At 40.4% G+C, this 26,924-nt stretch overlaps 1 protein-coding gene across 10 annotated transcripts in view; it reads left to right on the plus strand.

Annotated features, from left to right (window-relative positions):
- Positions 1 to 22,862, plus strand: part of LOC124798640 (FK506-binding protein 5) — a 218,372-nt gene extending 195,510 nt beyond the window's left edge. For all 10 annotated transcript variants that reach the window (XM_047262127.1, XM_047262128.1, XM_047262132.1 and 7 more), the window contains one exon: positions 21,909 to 22,862. In XM_047262127.1, coding sequence (XP_047118083.1) covers positions 21,909 to 22,049 — 141 coding nt within the window. In that variant the 3' untranslated portion in view covers positions 22,050 to 22,862. The remainder of the gene's footprint in view (positions 1 to 21,908) is intronic.
- Positions 22,863 to 26,924: the final 4,062 nt, after the last annotated feature.

Here is a 26,924-nt window from a genome sequence, read left to right on the forward strand (position 1 = left end):
TGTTCATCCTCCTTTCAAGACACTGTCCATTCTGTTCAGCAGCTGTTCCAGGTCTTTTGCTGTCTCTAACAGAATTACAATGTCATCGGCAAACCTCAAAGTTTTAATTTCTTCTCCATGGATTTTAATTCCTACTCCACATTTTCCTTTTGTTTCCTTTACTGCTTGCTCAATATACAGATTGAATAACGTTGGGGATAGGCTACAACCCTGTCTCACTCCATTCCCAACCATTGCTTCCCTTTCATGCCCCTCGACTCTTATAACTGCCATCTGGTTTCTGTACAAATTGTAAATAGCCTTTCGCTCCCTGTATTTTACCCCTGCCACCTTCAGAATTCGAAAGAGAGTATTCCAGTCAGCATTGTCAAAAGCTTTTTCTAAGTCTACAATTGCTAGAAACGTAGGTTTGCCTTTCCTTAATCTATTTTCTAAGCTAAGTCGTAGGGTCAGTATTGCCTCACATGTTCCAACATTTCTTCGGAATCCAAACTGATCTTCCCTGAGGTTGGGTTCTACCAGTTTTCCCATTCGTCTGTAAAGAATTCGTGTTAGTCTTTTGCAGCCGTGGCTTATTAAACTGATAGTTCGGTAATTTTAACATCTGTCAACACCTGCTTTCTTCGGAATTGGAATTATTATATTCTTCTTGAAGTCTGAGGGCATTTCACCTGTCTCGTACATCTTGCTCACCAGACAGTAGAGTTTTGTCAGGGCTGGCTCTCCCAAGGCTATCAGTAGTTCAAATGTAATACTGTCTACTCCTGGGACCTTATTTCGACTTAGGTCTTTCAGTGCTCTGTCAAACTCTTCTCGCAGTATCATATCTCCCATTTCATCTTCATCTACATCCTTCTCCATTTCGATAATGTTGTCCTCAAGAACGTCGCCCTTGTATAGACCCTCTATATACTCCTTCCACCTTTCTGCTTTTCCTTCTTTGCTTAGAACTGTGTTTCCATCTGAGCTCATGATATTCATGCAAGTGGTTCTCTTTTCTCCAAAGGTCTCTTTAATTTTCCTTTAGCCAGTATCTATCTTACCCGTTCCTGTGAAGCCTGCTGCTCCCCTCCGGCCTTCTGACCAGGCCGTGGTAGCTGACATCATGGAACTTCCTGCCCCTTCCCGGGTCCAGTCTTGTGCACTGCCCAGCGCTGCTACACCCCCTACTGCTTCTGAGGTTTTGGCTCCAATGCCACCTCAGGCCAGAACATCGAAGCCAAAGACAAAGGTGAAGACTCGCCCACTAAAGGAGACTGCAGTTATACAGTCTCCTGATGTGGATGTCATTCTCTCTGACGCCTCTCTCGACTCCTCTTCTGAGGTGATGGAGGTTGATGTCAGACTAGGGCAATCATCTCGCCCCAAAACTGAGCCTCCACCTGTTGTGGGCTCTCCTCCCCGACAGAAAGTGAGAATGAAGGTACTCCCACCCTGATAGATGGCTCCCATTATACAGTGGAACATGAATGGATTCCAGGCACATGTGGAGGAACTGAACCTCCTAGCACGGCAACGCCCCCTGTGCTTGTGTTTACAGGAAACGCATTTAAAACCATCTGATGCTCCTGTACTAAGGGGCTATACGTCATATCGCAAAGATGACGTGACTGGAGAAAGGGCCAAAGGTGGAGTCGCTGTGTTTGTCAATAATGACCACCACTCCTCTGCTCTCCCCCTGGATACTGACCTGCAAGCAGTTGCAATTGAAATTCATTCACCTCGGAGGCTTACCGTTTGCTCCCTTTATTTACCCCCTCTGGATGCAATGACCTTAAACGCTCTCACAGATCTTATCGACCAACTCCCCCGTCCATTTCTCCTCCTGGGAGACTTCAATGCCCATCTTTTCCTTTGGGGCTCTTCTTCTCTTTGCGCTCAAGGTCGAATTTTGGAGAGCCTCCTAACATCTCAAGTGTTGTGCATCCTCAACACAGGTACTCCGACTCATTTCTCTACTGCTACAGGGTCATTCTCAGCCATTGACCTATCTTTCTGCTTTCCAACCCTCACCGACTCTGTTCACTGGAAGGTCACTGACGACCTTCATTCCAGCGATCACTTCCCTATCCGCATTCATCTCCTGGATGGTGTATTGCTGGAGCAGCGGCCGCCATTGTGGATGATTGGCAGGGCTAACTGGCCACTGTTCACTCGGTTGGCGGTCTTTGACTGCCACAATAACGTACAGGAATGGGTGGATCACATCACGCTTGTGGTCCATCATGCTGCTGACCTGTCCATACCACAGTCTTCTGGCACTCTTAAGCGGCGCCTTGTGCCTTGGTGGACAGAAGCGTGCCCTTCAGCCATCCGGGACAGGCGTGCGGCTCTTCGCCGATTTAAATGCCGCCCAACAGCGGTCAATCTTACCGCCTTTCGAATCGCGAGAGCCGGGGCACCCCGTGTCATTAAAGAGAACAAGAAAAGGTCATGGCAGGAGTTCCTGGACTCCATCAACCGTTCCACTTGTTCCACAAGAGTATGGGAAGCCATCCGGAGGATTTCCGATAAACATAGCCATTTACCAATAGCTGCTGTCCTGAACCAGGGATACCTCCAAACGACACCCAGAGCCATTGCTCAGACGCTGGCAGAGCATTTTGCACAAAGTACTGACACTGCAAATCAGGATCCAGCGTTTCGTCGCTACCGTGCGACTGTCGAAAGAGCGACCTTGGACTTTCGGTTCAACAGTTCTGTGGCCTACAATTCCCCTTTCTCCGTGTGGGAACTTGAATCGGCACTTACTGAGACTTCTGACACTGCACCAGGTTACGACCGCATCCGATACTCCATGCTTCGACATCTGCCAGCAGCGTCAAAGGAAATCCTCCTCGAATGTTTTAATCTCATATGGCAGACAGAAGTGTTCCCCACCTCGTGGAGGGAGGCAATCCTCATCCCTCTCCTCAAACCAGGAAAGGACCGCACATGTCCTGGTAGTTATCGTAGCATCGCCTTGACAAGCTGTGTCGGAAAGACCCTGGAATGGATGGTTAACCGGCGTCTGGACTGGCTGTTAGAGACCAGACAGCTCCTTAGCAGCTTTCAGTGTGGATTCCAAACATTTCGGTCCACGGTCGACAACCTGACCCTCCTAGAGGCGGCTATTCAGCAGGCTTTTCTCCGTCAGCATCACAGTATCGGTATCTTCTTTGATATCAGTAAGGCATATGATTCTACTTGGAGACACTGTATTCTTGCACAAATGCATCAATGGGGCTTTCGTGGCCGCCTCCCGATTTTCATTCGGTCTTTCCTGTCTCAGCAGTTTTTTCGGACCCGCATTGGTAACACACTGTCTGATCGCTTTGAGCAAGAGAACGGTGTCCCCCAGGGCAGTGTTTTAAGCGTTACCCTCTTTGCCATAGCCATCAACAGTATAACGTCTACAGTGAGGAGTCCAGTACAGTGCTCCTTATTTGTGGACGACATTGCTGTTTTCTGTTCCACCTCCAGTGTTGCAACCGTGAGCCGTCAGTTGCAGCTAACAGTGCGGCGGTTAGAGGAGTGGGCTGCAAAGACGGATTTTCGGTTTTCTACTGATAAGTGTGTTTGTGATCATTTTAATCATTCTCGTCATCTTTTTACTTTGCCTGCCTTGCATATGGGGGATACTGTCCTGCATTTTAGAGACACAGTGCGGTTTCTGGGCCTAATTTTTGACTCCAGGTTGTCATGGCTGCCACACCTACGTGACTTGAAAGCCAGAACGCTGAAGGCACTGAACATCCTCAAGTGCCTCAGCCACAGGTCTTGGAGCGCGGACAGGGCACGTCTCCTTCAGTTTTATGGAGCTTTTGTGCGTTCACGGCTGGACTATGGGTGCACAGTATATGGGTCAGCGAGGCCATCTTATTTGCGGATCCTTGACGCTGTTCACCATGCTGGGATCCGACTGGCCACGGGTGCTTATCGGACCAGTCCCATACCCAGCCTCTGTGCTGAGTCTGGCGAACTGCCACTTACGATCCGGCGGCAGCTCCTGCTGGTGCGCCAGGCTTGTAAGTTTCTTGCAGCTCCCAGCTCGCCTGCTCACCATCTTGTTGCCCATCCACCTCTGGACCGCCTTTTTTCCCACCGTCCCCGGGCTACGTTGCCGTTTGGGATCCATGTGCAACGTGTACTAGAGTCCCTCGGTGTGGAGTCTGTAAAACCCCAAATCCTGGGTTTTAACCGCCTGCCACCGTGGTTACTGAAGAGGCCCGGAGTGATTTTAGATTTGTTGCAGTACAAGAGAGATTGCACTCCTGCCACCGTTTTTAATGCAGCATTTTCTGCATTTTTATCAGAGCACCACGACTATGTAGCTGTTTTTACGGATGGGTCAAAACAGGGGGATTCTGTTGGTTGCTCAGTTGTTTTTCCATATCATGTCCTCAAGGTCCGACTGCCTCAGACTTTTACTGTCTTTGATGCAGAATTGTTTGCGATCTTGTGGACACTGGAGCACATGAGACATTCTTCCTCTCCTAAATTTCTTGTCTGTTCCGATTCACTCAGTGCCCTTTACTCATTGCAACGTTTGTATCCGGCAGACAGAATCATCCAGACCATCCAGGATGCCCCCCTCCGGCTACAGCGACTGGGGAAGGTTGTAGCTTTCTGCTGGGTTCCGGGGCATGTTGGTATTGCTGGGAATGAAAGGGCAGATCTCGCAGCCAAGGAGGCACGTCTCGCCCCACAAGTATCTCAGTGTGCTATCCCCTTGCACGCACTCACCTCGCTGTTGAGCTCACTGGTCATGCGTCGGTGGGAGGATGAGTGGCTGGAAGTGACTGACAATAAGTTCCGTATAGTCAAGCCCACAACTCGTGTGTGGTGTACTTCCTTTCAGCCCCATCGACGGGACGAGGTTCTCTTCACTCAGCTTCGAATAGGCCACAGCCCTATGACGCATGGCTTCCTGCTCCGGCGAGAGGACCCTCCAATGTGTGGTGCTTGCGGCGTCCAGGTCACTGTGCGCTACATTTTATTGGATTGCGTTTTATTTTCTGACCAGCGGGTCGCGGCTGACTTGCCAGCGGACCTGCCATCTCTTTTAGGCAACACTCGGACGAATGTGGTTAAAGTTTTAAAGTTCTGTGCCCTGTCAAATGTTTTTACAAATATTTTACGGAGAGGATTTTAATTTGCTCACTGTGTGACAAGCTCGCCCATATTTTATGTAAGTGGCCAGCCAATAACAATTTCCTGTGACATTCTTGTTGCTATGTTTCCCCTTTCCTTAGGTTTTACTTTCTTATGTAGCATTTTCCTTCTTTTCCTGCTTTCTTTGAGTGTGTGCTTTAGTCATCTTAGGTCTGTCCACATTCGTTCCTTTTAATGTGTGTCAGGGCGCTGATGACCTCGATGTTGAGCGCCCATAAGCCCCAACACACCACCAACACCATCTATCTTACCCCTAGTGATATACACCTCTACATGCACACATTTGTCCTCTAGCCATCCCTGCTTAGCTATTTTGCACTTCCTGTCAATCTCATTTTTGAGACGTTTGTATTCCTTTTTGCCTGCTCCATTTACTGCATTTTTGTATTTTCTCCTTTCATCAATCAAATTCATTATCTCTTCTGTTACCCAACAGGGTGTGTACAGCCCGGGACATCCGGGTGATCCGGGGAAAACCCGGGAATTTTTTCGTCCGGGAAAAACCCGGGAATTTTTTAGAATTCCAGGATTTTTCAATCAGAGAATAAAACCAAAATAAAAGTTTAGTTGGATAGAAAATGGGTAATTTACACAATGCACAGACCAGTTTGCCGACACTGAAAAGTGTCAAAGGCTTTAGGTCGAAGATTATGCAGTACGTCTGTAACAACTAATGTGCATTCGATGTGCGTGACGTCACAATTGTTTAAATTTCTAACAGATCACCAGAAAATATTACGAATAGTGGCTTGAGATGCTTTACTTTCAAAGTAAATTTCCATGCAAGATGATTTATGTTACGTGTGAGAAGGTGCAGTGAATTTCTTAAATCACAGGGCATTATAACTCTCATTCAAAACGTAACACTTTGGGGATCAGCCATTTGAAAAATGTCGAGCCCAGAAGATAAGTCATTTATGCCACTATTTAAAATTTTACCGGCACATTCGTATTTGATATGACTTAACATGTAACACGCTCTAAAAAAAGACCGAGCTTCAGGTTAGTTTTCGTATTTAATGTTGTTCTTTCATAGATAAAAAATTATGCAATTGATGCCAAAAAGTGTAATTGACCTTCAAAAAAATGTGCATAATGTGTTACTGAGCAATGTCACAAGTCTCTTCATGCCAGAACACTTCGACTTTTCTACGCAACTGATAATCATTTTGGCACGATTTTAATTGCCAAATTAGAGCCTGTTACTAGGCCTATGGACTTCCTGTCGTTGTAGGAGTAATAACAGTGGATGCCAACAGAGGATGCAATTCTCGTTCGTACATACACATCTGCTTTCGTACATACACATCTGCTTACGAGTTAACCGGTGTAGAAACGCACTTAGCTGAGTTGAGCGAGCTCGGCGTAACTTCGTAACGTACGCGCCGCGGCCTGTCTTTCTCGTAGGCGCCGCGGCCTGTCTTTCTCGTAGGCCTCGTGCTCTGAATAACTGCCGTCATTCGCTAGCGAGGTCACGTGACATGAGCTATGACTGGCTGACAAAAGTGCATCGCTCAACGCAATCTCCATTTTAGAGTTTCGGAAGCTACCGCACTGTAATTTGTGGAATTTCTGTAAATACTTTCGCAATACGAAAATAATTGTCTCGCATCAAACAACTTCCCAAACGCATTGTTTTTCCAGGATTTCATTTCCTAAAGTGATGGGACGTCCTCCGCTGGTATAAGACCTTTACGATTCAAAGGACTGATACGTTTTATAGCTCCGAGGGAAAGTATACTGTTACTTAACCCGGATGTATTTTCACCCGCTTTATACGCAATTTCATCTGGGAGAAATTGTGTTTTTAACCGGGAAATCCGGGAAAAATCCGGGAATTTTTTTTTCTTGTCCACGTAGACACCCTGCTCAAGGATTTCTATTAGCCCTCATCTTTTTACCTACTTGATCCTCTGCTGCCTTCACTATTTCATCTCTCAAAGCTACCCATTCTTCTTCTACTGTATTTCTTTCCCTCATTCTTGTCAATCGTTCCCTAACTCTCTCGCTGAAACCCTCTACAACCTCTGGTTCTTTCAGTTTATCCAGGTCCCATCTTCTCAAATTCCCATCTTTTTGCAATTTCTTTAGTTTTAACCTACAGTTCATAACCAATAGATTGTGGTCAGAGTCCACATCTGCCCCTGGAAATGTCTTACAATTTAAAATCTGGCTCCTAAATCTCTGTCTTACCATTATATAATCTATTTGAAACCTGTCAGTATCTCCAGGCTTCTTCCATGTATACAACCTTCTTTTATGTGGAGTTAGTGGAAAATAACTGTTGTCTACTCATTGTCTCAATGGCATAGTATGTGTTACTTTGGAATAGTGTTTATTATTTAACCAATTACAAATCAGGTAACTGTTATAAAATGGTTACAAATGGTGATACTTGTATCCTTTAAATATAATTTTAATTTCATCATGCAGTAAATAGATGTATATATTCACCAATTCTTCGGGGAAAATATACTTGTCCCCTTTTCCTTTATTATGTAACATTTTTAGATTATTCAATAATACAGTGACAGCAGGATCTTGACTTTGGTGTGTTTTTGTTAAACATACTGCAGCTAGCTATGTTTTATCATCTTGGATCCTTTTCTTTTTTAGTACTGTAACACTTCTGAAACTAAAAATACTATTTGCTACTGCAAAAATCCATGAAACAATTTCAAGTCTGACTGCGTTCTTACAGTACACACACACACACACACACACACACACACACACACACACAAAACGCTTTCTCTCTCTCTCTCTCTCTCTCATATATATATTCTCCCCTTTGGGTAGCCATTTTGGCCTAGGTTTTTTAATATATTTTCATTGAAATGTCATTTTTTTTAAATTAGATTATTTTTTCTTTCTATGTAAAATTAATTACTAATTTTTATTAGTAGAGGGTTATAAGTACAAAATCAAAAAGGGGTAATGCAGGAGTAGGTTTAATAATGAATAAAAAAAAAATAGGAGAGCGGGTAAGCTACTGCAAGCAGCATAGTGAACGCATTATTGTGGCCCAGATAGACACGAAGCCCACACCTACTACAGTAGTACAAGTTTATATGCCAACTAGCTCTGCAGATGAAGAAATTGATGAAATGTATGATGAGATAAAAGAAATTATTCAGGTAGTGAAGGGAGATGAAAATTTAATAGTCATGGGTGACTGGAATTCGACAGTAGGAAAAGGAAGCGAAGGAAACGTAGTAGGTGAATATGGATTGGGGCTAAGAAATGAAAGAGCAAGCTGCCTGGTAGAATTTTGCACAGAGCATACATAACTTAATCATAGCTAACACTTGGTTCAAGAATCATGAAAGAAGGTTGTATACATGGAAGAACCCTGGAGATACTAAAAGGTTTCAGATAGATTATATAATGGTAAGACAGAGATTTAGGAACCAGATTTTAAATTGTAAGACATTTCCAGGGGCAGATGTGGACTCTGACCACAATCTATTGGTTATGAACTGTAGATTAAAACAGAAAAAACTGCAAAGAGGTGGGACTTTAAGGGAGATGGGACCTGGATAAACTGAAAGAACCAGAGGTTGTACAGAGTTTCAGGGAGAGCATAAGGGAACAATTGACAGGAATGGGGGAAAGAAATACAGTAGAAGTAGAATGGGTAGCTTTGAGGAATGAAATAGTGAAGGTAGCAGAGGATCAAGTAGGTAAAAAGACAAGGGCTAGTAGAAATCCTTGGGTAACAGAAGAGATACTGAATTTAATTGATGAAAGGAGAAAATACAAAAATGCTGTAAGTGAAGCAGGCAAAAAGGAATACAAACGTCTCAAAAATGAGATCGACAGGAAGTGCAAAATGGCTAAGCAGGGATGGCTAGAGGACAAATGTAAGGATGTAGAGGCTTATCTCATGAGTGGTAAGATAGATACTGCCTACAGGAAAATTAAAAAGACCATTGGAAAAAAGAGAACCACTTGCATGAATATCAAGAGCTCAGATGGAAGCCCAGTTCTAAGCAAAGAAGGGAAAACAGAAAGGTGGAAGGAGTATATAGAGGGTCTACACAGGGGCGATGTTCTTGAGAACAATATTATGGAAATGGAAGAGGAAGTAGATGAAGATGAAATGGGAGATATGATACTGCGTGAAGAGTTTGAAAGAGCACTGAAAGAACTAAGTCGAAACAAGGCCGTGGGAGCAGGCAACATTCCATTAGAACTACTGACAGCCTTGGGAGAGCCAAGCCTAACAAAACTGTACCATCTGGTGAGCAAAATATATGAGACAGGCGAAATTCCTTCAGACTTCAAGAAGAATATAGTAATTCCAATCCCAAAGGAAGCAGGTGTTGACAGATGTGAAAATTACTGAACTATCAGTTTAATAAGTCACAGCTGCAAAATACTAACGTGAATTCTTTACAGACGAATGGAAAAACTGGTAGAATCTGACCTCAGAGAAGATCAGTTTGGATTCTGTAGATATGTTGGAACTTGTGAGGCAATACTGACCCTACGACTTATCTTAGAAGAAAGATTAAGGAAAGGCAAACCTACGTTTCTAGCATTTGTAGACTTAGAAAAAGCTTTTGACAATGTTGACTTGCAGGGGTAAAATACAGGGAGCGAAAGGCTATTTACAATTTGTACAGAAACCAGATGGCAGTTATAAGAGTCGAGGGGCATGAAAGGGAAGCAGTGGTTGGGAATGGAGTGAGACAGGGTTGTAGCCTATCCCCAATGTTATTCAATCTGTATATTGAGCAAGCAGTAAAGGAAACAAAAGGAAAATGTGGAGTAGGAATTAAAATCCATGGAGAAGAAATAAAAACTTTGAGGTTTGCCGATGACATTGTAATCCTATCAGAGACAGCAAAGGACTTGGAAGAGCAGTCAAACGGAATGGACAGTGTCTTGAAAGGAGGGTATAAGATGAACATCAACAAAAGCAAAACGAGGATAATGGAATGTAGTCAGATTAAATCGGGTGATGCTGAGGGAATTAGTTTAGGAAATGAGACACTTAAAGTAGAAAAAGGGTTTTGCTCTTTGGGGAGCAAAATAACTGATGATGGTCGAAGTAGAGAGGATATAAAATGTAGACTGGCAATGGCAAGGAAAGTGTTTCTGAAGAAGAGAAATTTGTTAACATCGAGTATAGATTTCAGTGTCAGGAAGTCGTTTCTGAAAGTATTTGTATGGAGTGTAGCCATTTATGAAAGTGAAATGTGGACGATAAATAGTTTAGACAAGAAGAGAATAGAAGCTTTCGAAACGTGGTGCTACAGAAGAATGCTGAAGATTAGATGGGCAGATCACATAACTAATGAGGAGGTATTGAATAGAATTGGGGAGAAGAGGAGTTTGTGGCACAACTTGACTAGAAGAAGGGATCGGTTGGTAGTACATGTTCTGAGGCATCAAGGGATCACTAATTTGGTACTGGAGGGCAGCGTGGAGGGTAAAAATCGTAGAGGGAGACCAAGGGATGAATACACTAAGCAGAATCAGAAGGATGTAGGCTGCAGTAGGTACTGGGAGATGAAGAAGCTTGCACAGGATAGAGTAGCATGGAGAGCTGCATCAAACCAGTCTCAGGACTGAAGACAACAACAACAGCAACAATTTTTATTATTTAAACCTTCCACAACGACAGAACCATGGGACTGCAGTGGTATGATATGTTGAGAGTAAGAATGAATTTGCTGCAGACTGCAATTAAATGAGCTTCAATTTTTTTAGTTTGAACATGATCAATTTCGAGGCCACAAGTCTCTTCTTTAGACGTACCTGATACGTGTACATCAAATTAGTGTGTGACATGTTTTTCTTAGAACCATGTCTTGTTATTGTCAATTGTCCTGCAGTAACGTGCACTATCAAAGAAGAGTCTAGAACATCAGTTACGAAGTGACACAGTCAGTGGCTGGCCAGAGAATAATCTTCAGAATTCTGTAGCCAGCCATTGAGTTTGTCACTGTGTGAGTGGTGTCGTGGACCCATTACTACAGGGCAATTGTTGACAGCAAGACATGGTCCTCAGAAAAACATGTGACACATCGATATGACATGTATGTGTAAGGTACGTTTGAGGATGAGGCTAGTAGTCATGTTATAATTAAAAAATTACATAATTGTTGCCATATCAGTTTGCAGATACAAATTTCTCAATTGAAAATGATTACTTTGTCTTATATACCTCAGACTGTAACTGTTGAGCTCTCAATGTCAACTACCTATTTATTAAAAAAACTGAAAATAATTTAATTGCAGTGTGAGACAAATTCATACTTACTCTCATAATTTCTTTTTTATTCTACACTGAAGCACCAGAGAAACTGGTATAGGCACACGTATTCAAAAACAGACATATGTAAACAAGCAAAATATGGCGCTGTGGTTGGCAATGCTTATATAAGACAATAAGTGAGGGGTGCAGTTGTTAGATCACTTACTGCTGCTACAATGGCAGGTTATCAAGATTTAAGTGAGTTTGAACATGGTGTTATTGTCGGTGTAAGAGTGATGGGACACAGCGTCTCCGAGGTAGTGATGACCATTTCACAAGTGTACTGTGAATACCAGGAATCCGATAAAACATCAAATCTCGACACCACTACGGCCGGAAATAGATCCTGCAAAAACAATACCAACGATGACTGAAGATAATTGTTCAACGTTACAGAAGTGCAATCCTTCTGCAAATTGCTGCAAATGTCAGTGCTGGACCATCAACAAGTGTCAGTGTGCAAACCATTCAACGAAGCATCATTGATATGGGCTTTTGGAGCTGAAGACCCACTTGTATACCCTTGATGATTACGCGACACAAAGCTTTACGCCTTGCCTGGGCCTGTCAACACAGAAATTGGACTGGAAACATGTTGCCTGGTCAGACAAGTCTCATTTCAAATTTTATCAAGCGAATGGACTTGTACGGGTATGGAGACAACCTCATGAATCCCTGGACCCTTCAAGTCAGCAGGGGACTGTTCAAGTCGGTGGAGGCTCTGTAGTTGTGTGGGTCATTTGCAGTTGGAGTGATATGGGACCCCTGATATGTCCATTGTGAATTCCAATGGACTTTGGCAATTCCAGCAAGACAATGCAACACCCCAAACATCCAGAATTGCTACAGAGTGGCTCCATGAACACTCATCTAAGTTTAAACATTTCTGCTCATCGCCAAACTCCTCAGACATGAACATTATTGGGATGCCTTGTAACATGCTGTTCAGAAAAGATTCCCACTCCCTTGTACTCTCACGGATTTATTTATTTATTGTTCCGTGGGACCAATTAAAGGAGAAGTCTCCATGGTCATGGAACGAGTCAATACATGAAATTATAACATGATATTAGAAACAGATAAAATGAAATATAAAAAATCATATTCAGGTGACAAGTCGTAAGTTTAAATGAAAAAAATCAACAATGTAACACTGGAATTTGCTTAATTTTTTAGCTCTTCCAGGAGCTCCTCGACAGAATAGAAGGAGTAAGCCATGAGGAAACTCTTAAGTTTGGACTTAAAAGAGTTTGGGCTACTGCTGAGATTTTTGAGTTCTTGTGGTAGCTTATTGAAAATGGATGCAGCAGAATACTGCACTCCTTTCTGCACAAGAGTCAAGGAAGTGCATTCTACATGCAGATTTGATTTCTGCCTAGTATTAACTGAGTGAAAGCTGCTGACTCTTGGGAATAGGCTAATATTGCTAACAACAAACGACATTAAAGAAAATATATACTGTGAGGGCAATGTCAGAATTCCCAGATTTTTGAATGGGGGTCGACAAGAGGTTCTTGAACTAACACCACATATAGCTCGAACAGCCCATTTTTGAGCCAAAAATACCCTTTTTGAATCAGAAGAATTACTCCAAAAAATAATACCATATGACATAAGCGTATGAAAATATGCGAAGTAGGCTACTTTTCGTGTTGAAGTGTCATTTATTTCAGATACTGTTCTAATAGTAAATAAAGCTGCATTTAGCTTCTGAACAAGATCCTGGACATGGGCTTTCCACAACAGCTTACTATCTATCCGAACGCCTAGGAACTTGAACTCTTCCGTCTCGCTTATAATATGCCTATTCTGTCTGATCAAAATATTGGTTCTTGTGGAATTGTGAGTTGTTGTTGTGGTCTTCAGTCCTGAGACTGGTTTGATGCAGCTCTCCATGCTACTCTATCCTGTGCAAGCTTCTTCATCTCCCAGTACTTACTGCAACCTACATCCTTCTGAATCTGCTTAGTGTATTCATCTCTTGGTCTCCCTCTACGATTTTTACCCTCCACGGTGCCCTCCAATGTTAAATTTGTGATCCCTTGATGCCTCAAAACATGTCCTACCAACCGATCCCTTCTTCTAGTCAAGTTGTGCCACAAACTTCTCTTCTCCCCAATCCTATTCAATACCTCCTCATTAGTTATGTGATCTACCCACCTTATCTTCAGCATTCTTCTGTAGCACCACATTTCGAAAGCTTCTATTCTCTTCTTGTCCAAACTAGTTATCGTCCATGTTTCACTTCCATACATGGCTACACTCCATACAAATACTTTCAGAAACGACTTCCTGACACTGAAATCTATACTCGATGTTAACAAATTTCTCTTCTTCAGAGACGCTTTCCTTGCCATTGCCAGTCTACATTTTATATCCTCTCTACTTCGACCATCATCAGTTATTTTACTCCCTAAATAGCAAAACTCCTTTACTACTTTAAGTGTCTCATTTCCTAAACTAATTCCCTCAGGATTACCCGATTTAATTTGACTACATTCCATTATCCTCGTTTTGCTTTTGTTGATGTTCATCTTATATCCTCCTTTCAAGACACTGTCCATTCCGTTCAACTGCTCTTCCAAGTCCATTGCGGTCTCTGACAGAATTACAATGTCATAAGCGAACCTCAAAGTTTTTACTTCTTCTCCATGAATTTTAATACCTACTCCAAATTTTTCTTTTGTTTCCTTTACTGCTTGCTCAATATACAGATTGAATAACATCAGGGAGAGGCTACAACCCTGTCTCACTCCTTTCCCAGCCACTGCTTCCCTTTCGTGCCCCCCGACTCTTATAACTGCCATCTGGTTTCTGTACAAATTGTAAATAGCCTTTCGCTCCCTGTATTTTACCCCTGCCACCTTCAGAATTTGAAAGAGAGTATTCCAGCCAACATTGTCAAAAGCTTTCTCTAAGTCTACAAATGCTAGAAACGTAGGTTTGCCTTTTCTTAATCTTTCTTCTAAGATAAGTCGTAAGGTTAGTATTGCCTCATGTGTTCCAACATTTCTACGGAATCCAAACTGATCTTCCCTGAGGTCCGCTTCTACCAGTTTTTCCATTATTCTGTAAAGAATTCGTGTTAGTATTTTGCAGCTGTGACTTATTAAACTGATAGTTCGGTAATTTTCACATCTGTCAACACCTGCTTTGTTTGGGATTGGAATTATTATATTCTTCTTGAAGTCTGAGGGTATTTCACCTGTCTCATACATCTTGCTCACCAGATGGTAGAGTTTTGTCAGGACTGGTTCTCCCAAGGCCGTCAGTAGTTCTAATGTAATGTTGTCTACTCCCGGGGCCTTGTTTCGACTCAGGTCTTTCAGTGCTCTGTCAAACTCTTCACACAGTATCTTATCTCCCATTTCGTCTTCATCTACATCCTCTTGCATTTCCATAATATTGTCCTCAAGTACATCGCCCTTGTATAAACCCTCTATATACTCCTTCCACCTTTCTGCCTTCCCTTCTTTGCTTAGAACTGGGTTGCCATCTGAGCTCTTGATATTCATACAAGTGGTTCTCTTCTCTCCAAAGGTGGATTAGAAACTGTAAAAACTGAGTCTTACTGTGATTTAGCGTCAAATTGTTTTCCACAAGCCACGAACTTATTTCATGAACTACATTATTTGTTACTGTTTCAGTATTACACATAAGATCCTTTCCATATTTTGGGAAGTGGCAGTATGGACCAAAACAAGAAAAAAATATACAGTAAACGTGTGCTTTAAAATGCATACCTTAAAAGTTATGAGCATTTGTTCATTAGAAGAGTTATGTTTCAAAGTAGCTAAGATGAAAAAGTGCTCATAGCTCTTAACATGTGCATTTTAGAGCACATGTTTATTGGACATTTTTTCCTTGTTTTGATCCATACTGCCACTTCCAAAAATATGCAAAACAAAGAGCTTGCAGTTGAAGAGATTTGTTTCACAGTATCGAAGATGAAAAATTGCTCGTAGCTCTTAAGGTCTGCATTTTCGACCCTATGTTTACCGAGACTTTTTTACTTCTAGTATCATGTACTTTCAATTGTATGTGTTTATGCCATTAATTATGATACACCCTGTATAAAAAAATTATACAAAATAACTAGGTATTACTGCCAATTTACTATAACAACTTCACCACATAAGTCATGTGCTTACTCAGCAACCAACTTTCCAACCTACATAAGGTAATTCATTGATTGATCCACAGGCCAGTAAATAAGGTCGGGGAAAGGACTTTTCAAGCCTTATATTGCCTTAGATATAACTGTCTTCTGTCAACTAATCCTGTCAATTCATGTTGGGATACAGATATGGAATGAACTGGTCATTATAGTGTTTTATTAATGAATGTCATTACACCATTTCAAAATCTTAAACCAATTGACTGCAATATGACTTTCTTATAGTTCTAAATCTTGTTGAAACTGTACTAGCAGCTAATGAGAATCATCGGATACAGTCAGCAGATATTAACTTTTCTGTCAAAAATGGTTAGCCTACTTTGTCTTACTGCTCTTCAGACCCTCTCTGCTGAGCTCTCAATATCTTCTATCTAAAACTCCATTACTGTGAAAAGAAGAGAGCTTACATTGTACTTTAACATTATTGTAAAAATTCCAATACTTTTATACAATGTTTTTCAGTAGATAGTTTCTTTCTCTTTATTCTGAGCATGGTGCTGCTTCTCTGTGGACCTAAATGGGGAATGTACTTTTTAAGCTCAACAGTGAAGGCATCGTCCTCCCTTCCACCACACTGAAATAATAAAACAATACAATTACCAGCAAATATTACAATATAATACAACTAGTACTGACACTGTCCCATTCTTCATTATGTAAATAAGATGCTCTGACACATAAGGCTACGATGTCCTCTAGAATTTTTGGGGCCATTACATCTTCCATTATTTGTACACCTGAATCTTGTCATTTTGGTGATGACACTATATTAAGCCTCTAGTGCACACAAAATTCAACAGTGAATAAAGGAACTTCATGCAGCAAGTATGGACGGATGACTTAAATAAGTTATAATAAGACTAAACTAATAGATAATCATGTCTAAGAAAACAATCCACTCAAGAAAAGGAGACAGAATGGCTAGCAAATATTTAACATCAAGCAGTGAAATTCCGTTACTATTTACATAAACATTTAAAAGTTTAAAATGCTCTAACCTACCTTTTAAAACTGTTAATTTCTTGTTCACAAAGAATGAAAGGTAGGTTTGGGAATGTTGATCTCAGTACATTACTCTGCCAAGATACAACTTTCTCAAGTCAAGTCCTGAAATGACACACCCATCCCTGCTATACCTTGGTATACCACTCGCTGTCACCATCCTAACCTCCATAATACTCTTGTCAAAACAAATAACTTTCCCAGGCTGTTATTCCTACTCCAAAGTTCCCAGCACTTCAGTTATAACTGTTGTATAACCTTCTCCATGCACCCACCCACTTGCACCTACTCCTGTCTGACCACTGTCTTACTTCATCAAAGGCAGAGCAGAATGTGAAACCTTTTTATATTGGTATGACGGCCACTAAACGGTATACAGGAATGGACATTAATTGCACAATCCTGCCACTTCGAATTTATCTTATTTATTATGCTTCTGATATGTTCCAAAAGGAAAGTTTTCATATTGTTATTAATCCATCCCAGTTAGTTTTGGTCTCTTATTCCATCTTTTTGTCTCATTCTGTTCTTCTACCGTATGTAGGCTGAAACAGTTGCAGTGCTTATATGTGTGTGCGACCTGCTCCACTATATTTGAGCCCCCCCCCCCCCCACCCCTTCATCATAATCTCCCTCTAGCCTCAAAATAGATGGCTCCCTTCCAAAATGGGTCCACCTCCACAGCTCAGTAATCAGTGCATTTAAGTGAAATGCAGAGAACCCAGGTTTCATTCCTAGTACTGTCGGGGTTTCTTGGTGTAAGAACTGGAACGGAGTGCACTCAAACTTGTGATGCCAATTGAGGAGCTACTTGATTGAGAAGTAGCAGGACCAAGATCAAGAAAGCCAACAATGACTAGGAGAGTGGTATGCCCCTCCATACTGAAACTAAATGACATCATTGGTAGAGGATGGCACAGTGGTTGATCGGCACCAGTTGGTCCATCTTGGCCAGAATGTGGAGCTTTGCATTGAATGCTCTCAAACTGGGATACAAGTGACCTCCACCTCCTGTGTAAACTTTCTAAATGTATCCCACTTTCCTTCTGTAAACAGAACTAACAGTTCCAAAACTTTTTCTACTAGTAAACGTGTCTCTTTAAGCGATACTGAAATTTTAACTCCTAAAGGTAAGTAATGCTCAACCATTGTGTCTCCTCCTAATTTATCATCCACAAATTGAATAGAAAACCATGCAGTTTACAAAATATGGTTATAGAAACACTAACCAAGTGTCTGTAACTGAGAGGAGAGCAAAAGAAATAAAGGTAGGTTACCAGTTCGTAGAACTCAAAAGTGACTGAGCTTCACCACACTGTAGATGTTCATACATTTGTTTGAATTTGCAGTGCCCACATTGATTGTATGCTCCCATGTGCTGATGTGAATTCAATATATGGGAAAATTCTTGTGTGAAATCTTTCCTTTCAACTAAATCCTTGAAAACTGTTTTCAGTACCAAACTTTGACAACACTGTCAACTTCATACTTGTAGCATCAGTCTTATCCTGGCTTCACTGTTTTGTGTTCAGTAACATGGTGACAGACTTAGTCTTCCAGTTATCTTGATATTCGGTTCTCTTTGACTTGAAGCATGAATTTAGCGTTGGGAAAGAGTACATGTAAAATTGACACAAGTTGTATAGGGTAATTGCCATTGTAACAACTGTAATAAAAGTCTTATTAAGACCAGACATGTTTCACTTTATTTTAAAGCATCTTCAGTTGTCAGTTTTTTTTTCCACATGTGTGTGTTGAATATTTGCACGCAGAACTTTCACTGCACTTTTGCACACAGAACTTTCACTGCACTTAACATATTTACACTTATGCACTACAAAGTATCACTGTCCTCTCTCCATTTTGCATGAGGACAGTGATTCTTCCCAACACAGAAGTACTTGGACTGTAAAATTTAAGTTTCTTCTCATTAGGCAACTGTTATGCACCACATAATTAAATTAAATCTGTGTTACCAGTATTGTTTTCATTGTGTACTGTAGTGGTTTTTTTTATTACTCACAAAGTTTAGATTTATCTCAAGCAGTGAATGCTAAATATTATTCTTGCCTTTGTTGGCCATGGATACAAAAAAGTTTTTACTTCAGCACTAAATTATGCAGTGCATGCTGGAAGTCAATGATTGAGCACAGCATCTATGTTCTTAAAAATAAATATAGCAACATTTTTCACAACATGTGCCATATATTCTCCAAATCTGACACAATAATCTTCTTATAACAAATATTTTATTCTTTGAGAACATTTCCAATTACCTCATAATTCAGAATATGAATGTGAATGTCAACTTGATAGTTCTGACTGATATCTTGGAATACTCATTATAGCACAGTCTTAATTTATCTTTCAAAGTTTATACAGTCATTTTTTGTGCACAGAATTTATGCCTGTGATGAACTGATTCTCCAACATATGCCAGCAATACACTGAGCTTTAATATCATGCCAATGCAGGTACTTCCTCTTGCAAAGTTAGTTAGTTGGTTGGTTTGGAGAGAAAGGGATCAAACAAAAAGAAAACTGTATCTGTCAATCCGAAACATTTCCAATGTTGATGCTATAGCACATTATAAGAAATACTGCAAAATATTAAAGACTGTAATACGGATGTCAAAGCAAATATATTACAAGGAAAAGATAGTCATATCAGATAACAAAATAAAGACAATATGGGATATAGTGAAGGAGGAGACCGGTAGAACCAGACATGAAGAGGAACAAGTAGCATTAAGAGTAAATGATGCATTGGTGACAGATGTGTATAGTGTTGCAGAACTTTTTAACAAACATTTTATAACTGTTACTGAAAAGATGGGGTTGTCAGGTTCGGTAGATGCTGCTATGGATTACCTTAGACCAGACATTTCAAGTAACTTCCATAATATGAATTTGACCCTCACTACCCCAACAGAAATAATGTCCATCATAAAATCTTTAAAATCAAAAACATCTAGTGGGTATGATGAAATATCAACAAAGTTAATTAAAGAATGTGATTCTGAGCTAAGTAACATATTAAGCTATCTGTGTAACCAGTCGTTTATCAGTGGAATATTTCCCGAATGGCTGAAATATGCTGAAGTTAAGCCACTGTTTAAGAAGGGAGATAAAGAAATAGCATCAAATTTCCGTCCAATTTCACTGTTGCCAGCATTCTCAAAAATTTTCGAAAAAGTAATGTACAGTCGTCTTTATAACCATCTTATCTCAAATAACATACTGTCAAAGTCACAGTTTGGATTTCTAAAAGGTTCTGATATTGAGAAGGCTATCTACACTTACAGTGAAAATGTACTTAATTCATTAGACAAAAAATTGCAGGCAACTGGTATATTTTGTGATCTGTCAAAGGCATTTGACTGTGTAAATCACAATATCCTTTTAAGTAAACTAGAATATTATAGTGTAACAGGAAATGCTGCAAAATGGTTCAAATCTTACATCTCTGGCAGGAAACAAAGGGTGTTATTAGGAAAGAGACATGTATCAAGCTATCAGGCATCATCCAACTGGGAACTAATTACATGTGGGGTCCCACAAGGTTCCATTTTGGGGCCCTTACTTTTTCTTGTGTATATCAATGACCTTTCATCAGTAACATTACCAGATGCCAAGCTTGTTTTGTTTGCTGATGATACAAACATTGCAATAAATAGCAAATCAAGTGTAGTCTTAGAAAGATCAGCCAATAAAATATTTGTAGACATTAATCACTGGTTCCTAGCCAATTCTTTGTCACTAAACTTTGAAAAAACACACTACATGCAGTTCAGAACTTGTAAGGGGTGTCCCAAGAGTATATGTCTAACATATGATGACAAGAAGATAGAAGAAGTGGACGGTGTTAAATTCTTGGGATTACAGCTTGATAATAAATTCAACTGGGAGGAGCACACCACAGAACTGCTGAAGCGTCTTAACAAATCTCTGTTTGCAATGCGAATTTTGTCAGACATAGGGGATATAAAAATGAAAAAGCTGGCATACTATGCTTACTTTCATTCCATAATGTCATATGGGATTATTTTCTGGGGTAATTCATCAAGCCAAGCTAAAGTTTTCCGGGCACAAAAACGTGCAGTAAGAATTATATGTGGTGTGAACTCAAGAACATCCTGCAGAAGCCTGTTTAGGGAACTAGGGATACTAACTACAGCTTCCCAATATATTTATTCCTTAATGAAATTTGTCATTAAAAATATATCACTTTTTCAAACCAATAGCTCAATTCATGGAATCAATACTAGAAATAAGAATAATCTTCACAAGGATTTAAAGTCACTTAATCTTGTACAAAAAGGCTGCATTATTCAGGAACACACATTTTCAATAACTTGCCAGCAGCCATAAAAAGCTTAACAACCAATGAAATTCAGTTTAAGAGAAGCCTAAAGGATTTATTGGTGGCCAACTCCTTCTACTCCATTGATGAATTTCTGAGGAAAACCAACTGATTTGTATATAAGTACAACATATCTTCTGCACAATTTCAGTGCAGTAATGTGTTCACTGAAAATTTGTGTGTGTGTGTGTGTGTGTGTGTGTGTGTGTGTGTGTGTGTGTGTAAGTATAATCTAACTTCTGCACCATTTCAGTGCAGTAATGTGTTCATTGTCAATAAGTATTACAGTAGTTGTATTACATGTTTCTTACCTTATAAATAAATAAAAAACTTTTTTATTTTAAATTCAGTGCAATAGTATTTGTAAAATGACTCTTAGTGTTCATTAAAAAATGACGATCATTCCACTTGGGACCTGTGGAATGGTACATTAGCTTATTTGTTTTAGTTTAAATATTTGTCTTTTATTGTTGTTTTTCTGACATGTTCCACATCCTGGAGGACCTCCTCACTACGGATCAATTGGAATGAAAGTAAATCTAATCTAATCTAATCTAAAAACGACAGGGTCCTCAGTCCCTTGCAAAGTTACTTGATCACCATCACACCCTGAAGACATGCATCATCCCTTGACATGGATCACCACATGAAAATAAATAATAAATTTGCACAGTAGTTGCACTATCCTATATAATAATACATTATAGCATTTTATTGTTTGTATCACTTGTCAGAAAGGTAAATGTAAGGTTAACCATCACTCTTCTGGAGTGACATATAACACCGCATTACACATGATCTTCTTTCTGTATTACTTTATGTTAGTTAGGTAGAATTGTAGGCTGCTACTGTAGAATAGTGAACTCCTTATTGCATCTGATACATAAAAATTCACTGAACTGAAATAGCTTATTTTCTAGCATATAACTTTTTAAAAATTCTTTGTAGGAAGATGAGCAGGATGTTATGGAGAACCAAGGGGACATTTGGAATGGTGATGTGCATTCGGAGGAGGATGAAGAGGAGGAGGAGGAAGAGGAAGCAAGTGAAGATGAAGCAGAACTACATCCCCATCCAAATGCACAGTAGTGTGACAGCTTCAAATAATGTGCACAAAAACATAACTGTTTTTGTTTGTCAGTTAAAATTCCAAGGACAATTGGAATCTCAATTTTCTCACATCTGAAAATTGCAGGAGTATTCTGTTTTGCAGGAACTTGATTTTATATTGCTATGAGTTGATTACAAAATTAAACAGTAGTCTTTTAGAAAATTGTTTTACTTATCTAGTCACTCATTGGGCACAGTAGTGCACCATTATACACTACTTTCTGATCCTGGACAATAGTTTTGTTACCATAGTCACTACATTTCTACAAAAAGATGTCTTGACTTCATGGAAAAGGTGTAAGAATCAGTTCATTAGCAGTTTCACTCACATAATTTACAGAAAATTAATTTCAGCACATCTCCTCATAATACAATTTACTTTGTAATAATGCTAATGCTGAAATTATAATTAAAGGAATATTGTTATCACAAAACAGTATTCAAATAATTTTGATTATGTAATTAATTCTTTTTTTATAGGCTGAGGGCTGACTTCATCAGTACAATAATGAAAATACTTTGAATGTCATATTGTATTCTTTAGTGTAAGCCTTAAACTGTGCCAAATTTTTTCATATTACCAGAATTTTTAAACATTATATTTAAAGTTTTCATGTTGATAAGTAGAGCTTTACAATGATTTACTGTGATGTATGTGGATGGTGTTAAGAGATTGCATAAAAATATTTGTTAAATATAATGATGCTTCTATATATGAAAATGTTGCAAACTACTACGTATTGTAAACAAATTTATTATTTATCTACATGAAATAAATTAATCGAAAATTAATTTTGTCTTGCTTTTTCCCCATTATTTAATATGTGTTTTGTGTATGGTGATTGAAGAATGTGATTTTCTGTCAACAGATTACAAGTATTATACTCTTTCTAATAATCTATACTTAGGTCTGGCCTATAAGTATACTGCAAATATTTTTTGTCAGTTGACTGTAGTAGTAAAAAGGGTGATAAAAAAAAACCAAATAACTACAGACATTTTTCAGTAGCACCAGTTGTATTCAAGATAATAGAAAATTGCGTGCATAAGCAGATATACAGCTATTTTGAAAGCAACAAAATTTTAATTGAACAACAGTTAAGATTTAGGTCTCACTGATCAGCTGTAAAAGGCTGACTGAAGCAAAACGTATGACTTAGTGTCACATGCCACAATAATCAAAAAGTTAGAATATTATGGCATAGAAGATTAATCACTAAGTTTATTCAAATATTTGTAAGCAGTATGTTGCATAAGCAGATCATCAGCAGTACCACCAATCAAAAGAGAAATCCCCCAAAGATCTGTTCCTAGATGTTTCCTGTTTATTGTCTGCATTAGTGACTTTTCGAATTAGGTACAACATAACAATAAAATTATTATATGCTGATGACATGACACTAATAACCACAGGCGAGACTGTACAAAGTGTGCTAGCTAAAAGCAGAGAAATAATACTAGTGTCAGACCAATCAACCATGCATAAAACAGACAAAAAACAGAAGAAGTAATTTTAATGTAAAGGCAACTAAAAACGAAAATAAAACAATAAAACTACATGTCACATTAATGTGACCACCTGTCAAAAGCCTGAATAACCACCTTCACGTCATGAGACGTGCAGGAATAGAGTCAATGAGGTTCTGGAATGTACCAACAGGAATGTGGAACCAAGCTGACTCCTTTGACATGACCAGCTTACTAGGTTCTGGATTGAGGACCCATGGCACAAACAGCCTGATCGAGGCGGTCCCACGGATTCTTGATTGTGTTTAAATCTGGAAAGTTTGGTGGCCAGAAAGTAAACTCAGCCTGGTGCTCTTCCAGCCATGCTTATGCACTGCAAGCTGTGTGACACATTGCATTGTCATGCTGATAGATGTCATTGTGCCATAGGGGTGGACCTAATCTCCAAGGATATATGCATCCTTTTGTTAATCAGTTGTATCTTCAATAATGACAAGGTCACTCAGGGAATACCACAAAAACATTCCCCTGACCTGACCATAACTATTCCGGGGTGTTTGCTTTCAGACGTTTTAAGCCGTACACGCCAATGGCTATCTGTCCGATGGAGCATAAAACAGTATTCACCTGGATGGGCCACTTGTCACCACTCAGTGGACATCTGTTTGTGGTGTTGATGTGAAAATTCCAGCCTTTGTTGCCAATGAAAAGCAGTCAGTGTGGGTGCATGAACTAGGCACCTGCTGTGGATGCCAGTACATTCATTGAAGCATTTGTTGAATGATCATTCGATAGACATTGTTGGTAGTCCCTTGGTTCATCTGGGCTGTCAGTTGGTCAATAGGTGCATGTCTGTCTGCCCATACATGACTACACAGCTATCGTTCACCCCATCATCTATGGCCCTTGATGCACCACAATTGGCTTGGCACAATTTTGCCATGAACAGTACACTTTAATCACAGCAGCATGTGAACAGTTTACAGACATAGCCTTTTTGGAACTGCTTCCACACTTGGCCTGAAAGCCATGGATCATGCCCATTTGAAGTCGGATAAATTGTTCCATTTCCACATCACGACGATGACTCCACTGTTTTCTACGTCCTTCCCGACATGCTTTATATACCTTCCACTGCTAGTGCTGTCACCTGCCATGTGTAAGTGGTTATTACACATTGATGTCAATGATACACGGTGGTGACATTAATGTGACTGTACCAATGTAGCTCGTGCATTTTTTTATTGCATAAAGTAAGGAACAGTGTGAGCAAACAGTTGTTACTCCTTTTATATTTTGTTTTCTTCCATTCCCATCTTCGGTAAGGAATATGGCTCTGGGGCAATTCCCCAGGAGCTAAATGTACAGGGTGTGGCAAATAAAAGTGGCCCAGACATGAGCATACAGTTGGATATGAATGTATGCAACAATGGAGCAACTGCTCATTTGCAACAATGGAGCAACTGCTCATGCAGCCAGCCAAACTTAGCAGCACATTTACACAATCTTCATGCCTGTCAGAGTTGTTGCAGAGGTCAGTCTGGTCATGGCCCTTGTTGGCCACCAAGGTCACCTGATCTGTCAAATTCCTTTGTGTGGGAAGCCCGCAAGTCTAAGGTGTTCACAACAACCCTCTTAGTCTTCAAGAATTGCAGCAGAACATTTTGGATGAGATTGCAACAATTCCAGCTTTGATCCAATGTCAGCAACTTGGTAACAAGGGCCCAAAAGTGCTGAGAGATGAATGGTGGTCACTTTCAACGAATCTGCTGTAGTCAGGTTAGTACTATATTTCCTTTCTGCTGCTGTATTTCTTTGTACCCTGGAACTCTGTTCTCCAGTCACTTCTATTTGCCCCACCCTGTATTTTCAGATGGCAGAAGAAATCAGATGTTTAGTAGGATTACCACCCAGAGAATCCTTCAGGAAACACTTTAAATGTCTCAGCGTTATGACAGTAGCTGGCAGTATGACAGTATATGTAAGTGTTTAATACATTCGAGAGAAAATCTGGAAAAATTTGACATGAAAGTGATGTACACTACTGGCCATTAAAATTGCTACACCACGAGGATGACGTGCTACAGATGTGAAATTTAACCGACAGGAAGAAGATGCTGTGATATGCAAATGATTAGCTTTTCAGAGTATTCACCCAAGGTTGGCACTGGTGGCAACACCTACAACATGCTGACACGAGGAAAATTTCCAACCGATTTCTCATACACAAACAGCAGTTCACCGGTGTTGCCTGGTGAAATGTCATTGTGTTGCCTTGTGTAAGGAGGAGAAATGCGTACCATCACGTTTCCGACTTTGATAAAGGTCGTATTGTAGCCTGTCGTGATTGTGGTTTATCGTATCGCGACATTGCTGCTCGCGTTGGTCGAGATCCAATCACTGTTAGCAGAATATGGAATCAGTGGGTAATACGGAACGCCTCATATCACTAGCAGTCGAGATGACAGGCATCTTATCCTCATTGCTGTAACAGATCGTGCAGCCATGTCTTGATCCCTGAGTCAACAGATGGGGACGTTTGCAAGACAACAACCATCTGCATGAAGAGTTGGATGACGTTTGCAGCAACATGGACTATCAGCTCGGAGACCATGGCTGCGGTTACCCTTGATGCTGCATCACAGACAGCACGAATCTGGGTGCACGAATGGCAAAACGTCATTTTCTCGGATGAATACAGGTTCTGTTTACAGCATCATGATAGTCGCATCCGTGTTTGGCGACATCGCAGTGAACGCACATTGGAAGTGTGTATTCGTCATCGCCATACTGGCGTATCTCCCGGCATGATGGTAGGGGGTGCCATTGGTTACACATCTTGGTCACCTCTTGTTCGCATTGATGGCACTTTAACAGTGGACGTTACATTTCAGATGTGTTATGACCCGTGGCTCTACCCTTCATTCAATCCCTGCGAAACCCTACATTTCAGCAGGATAATGCACAACCGCAAGTTGCAGGTCCTGTATGTTCCTTTCTGGATACAGAAAATGTTCGACTGCTGCCCTGGCCAACACATTCTCCAGATCTCTCACTAATTCAAAACGTCTGGTCAATGGTGGCCGAGCAACTGGCTCATCACAATACGCCAGTCACTACTCTTGATGAACTGTGGTATCGTGTCGAAGCTGCTTGGGCAGCTGTACCTGTAAAGCTCTGTTTGACTCAATGCCCAGGCATATCAAGGCTGTTATTACGGCCAGAGGTGGTTGTTCCAGGTACTGATTTCTCAGGATCTATGCACCCAAATTGTGTGAAAATGTAATCACCATGTCAGTTCTAGTATAATATATTTGTCCAATGAATACCTGTTTATCATCTGCATTTCTTCTTTAATGGCCAGAAGTGTACTTGTACACAATACCA

Source organism: Schistocerca piceifrons, chromosome 5 (assembly GCF_021461385.2).
Source record: "Schistocerca piceifrons isolate TAMUIC-IGC-003096 chromosome 5, iqSchPice1.1, whole genome shotgun sequence".
NCBI classification, from domain to species: domain Eukaryota; kingdom Metazoa; phylum Arthropoda; class Insecta; order Orthoptera; family Acrididae; genus Schistocerca; species Schistocerca piceifrons.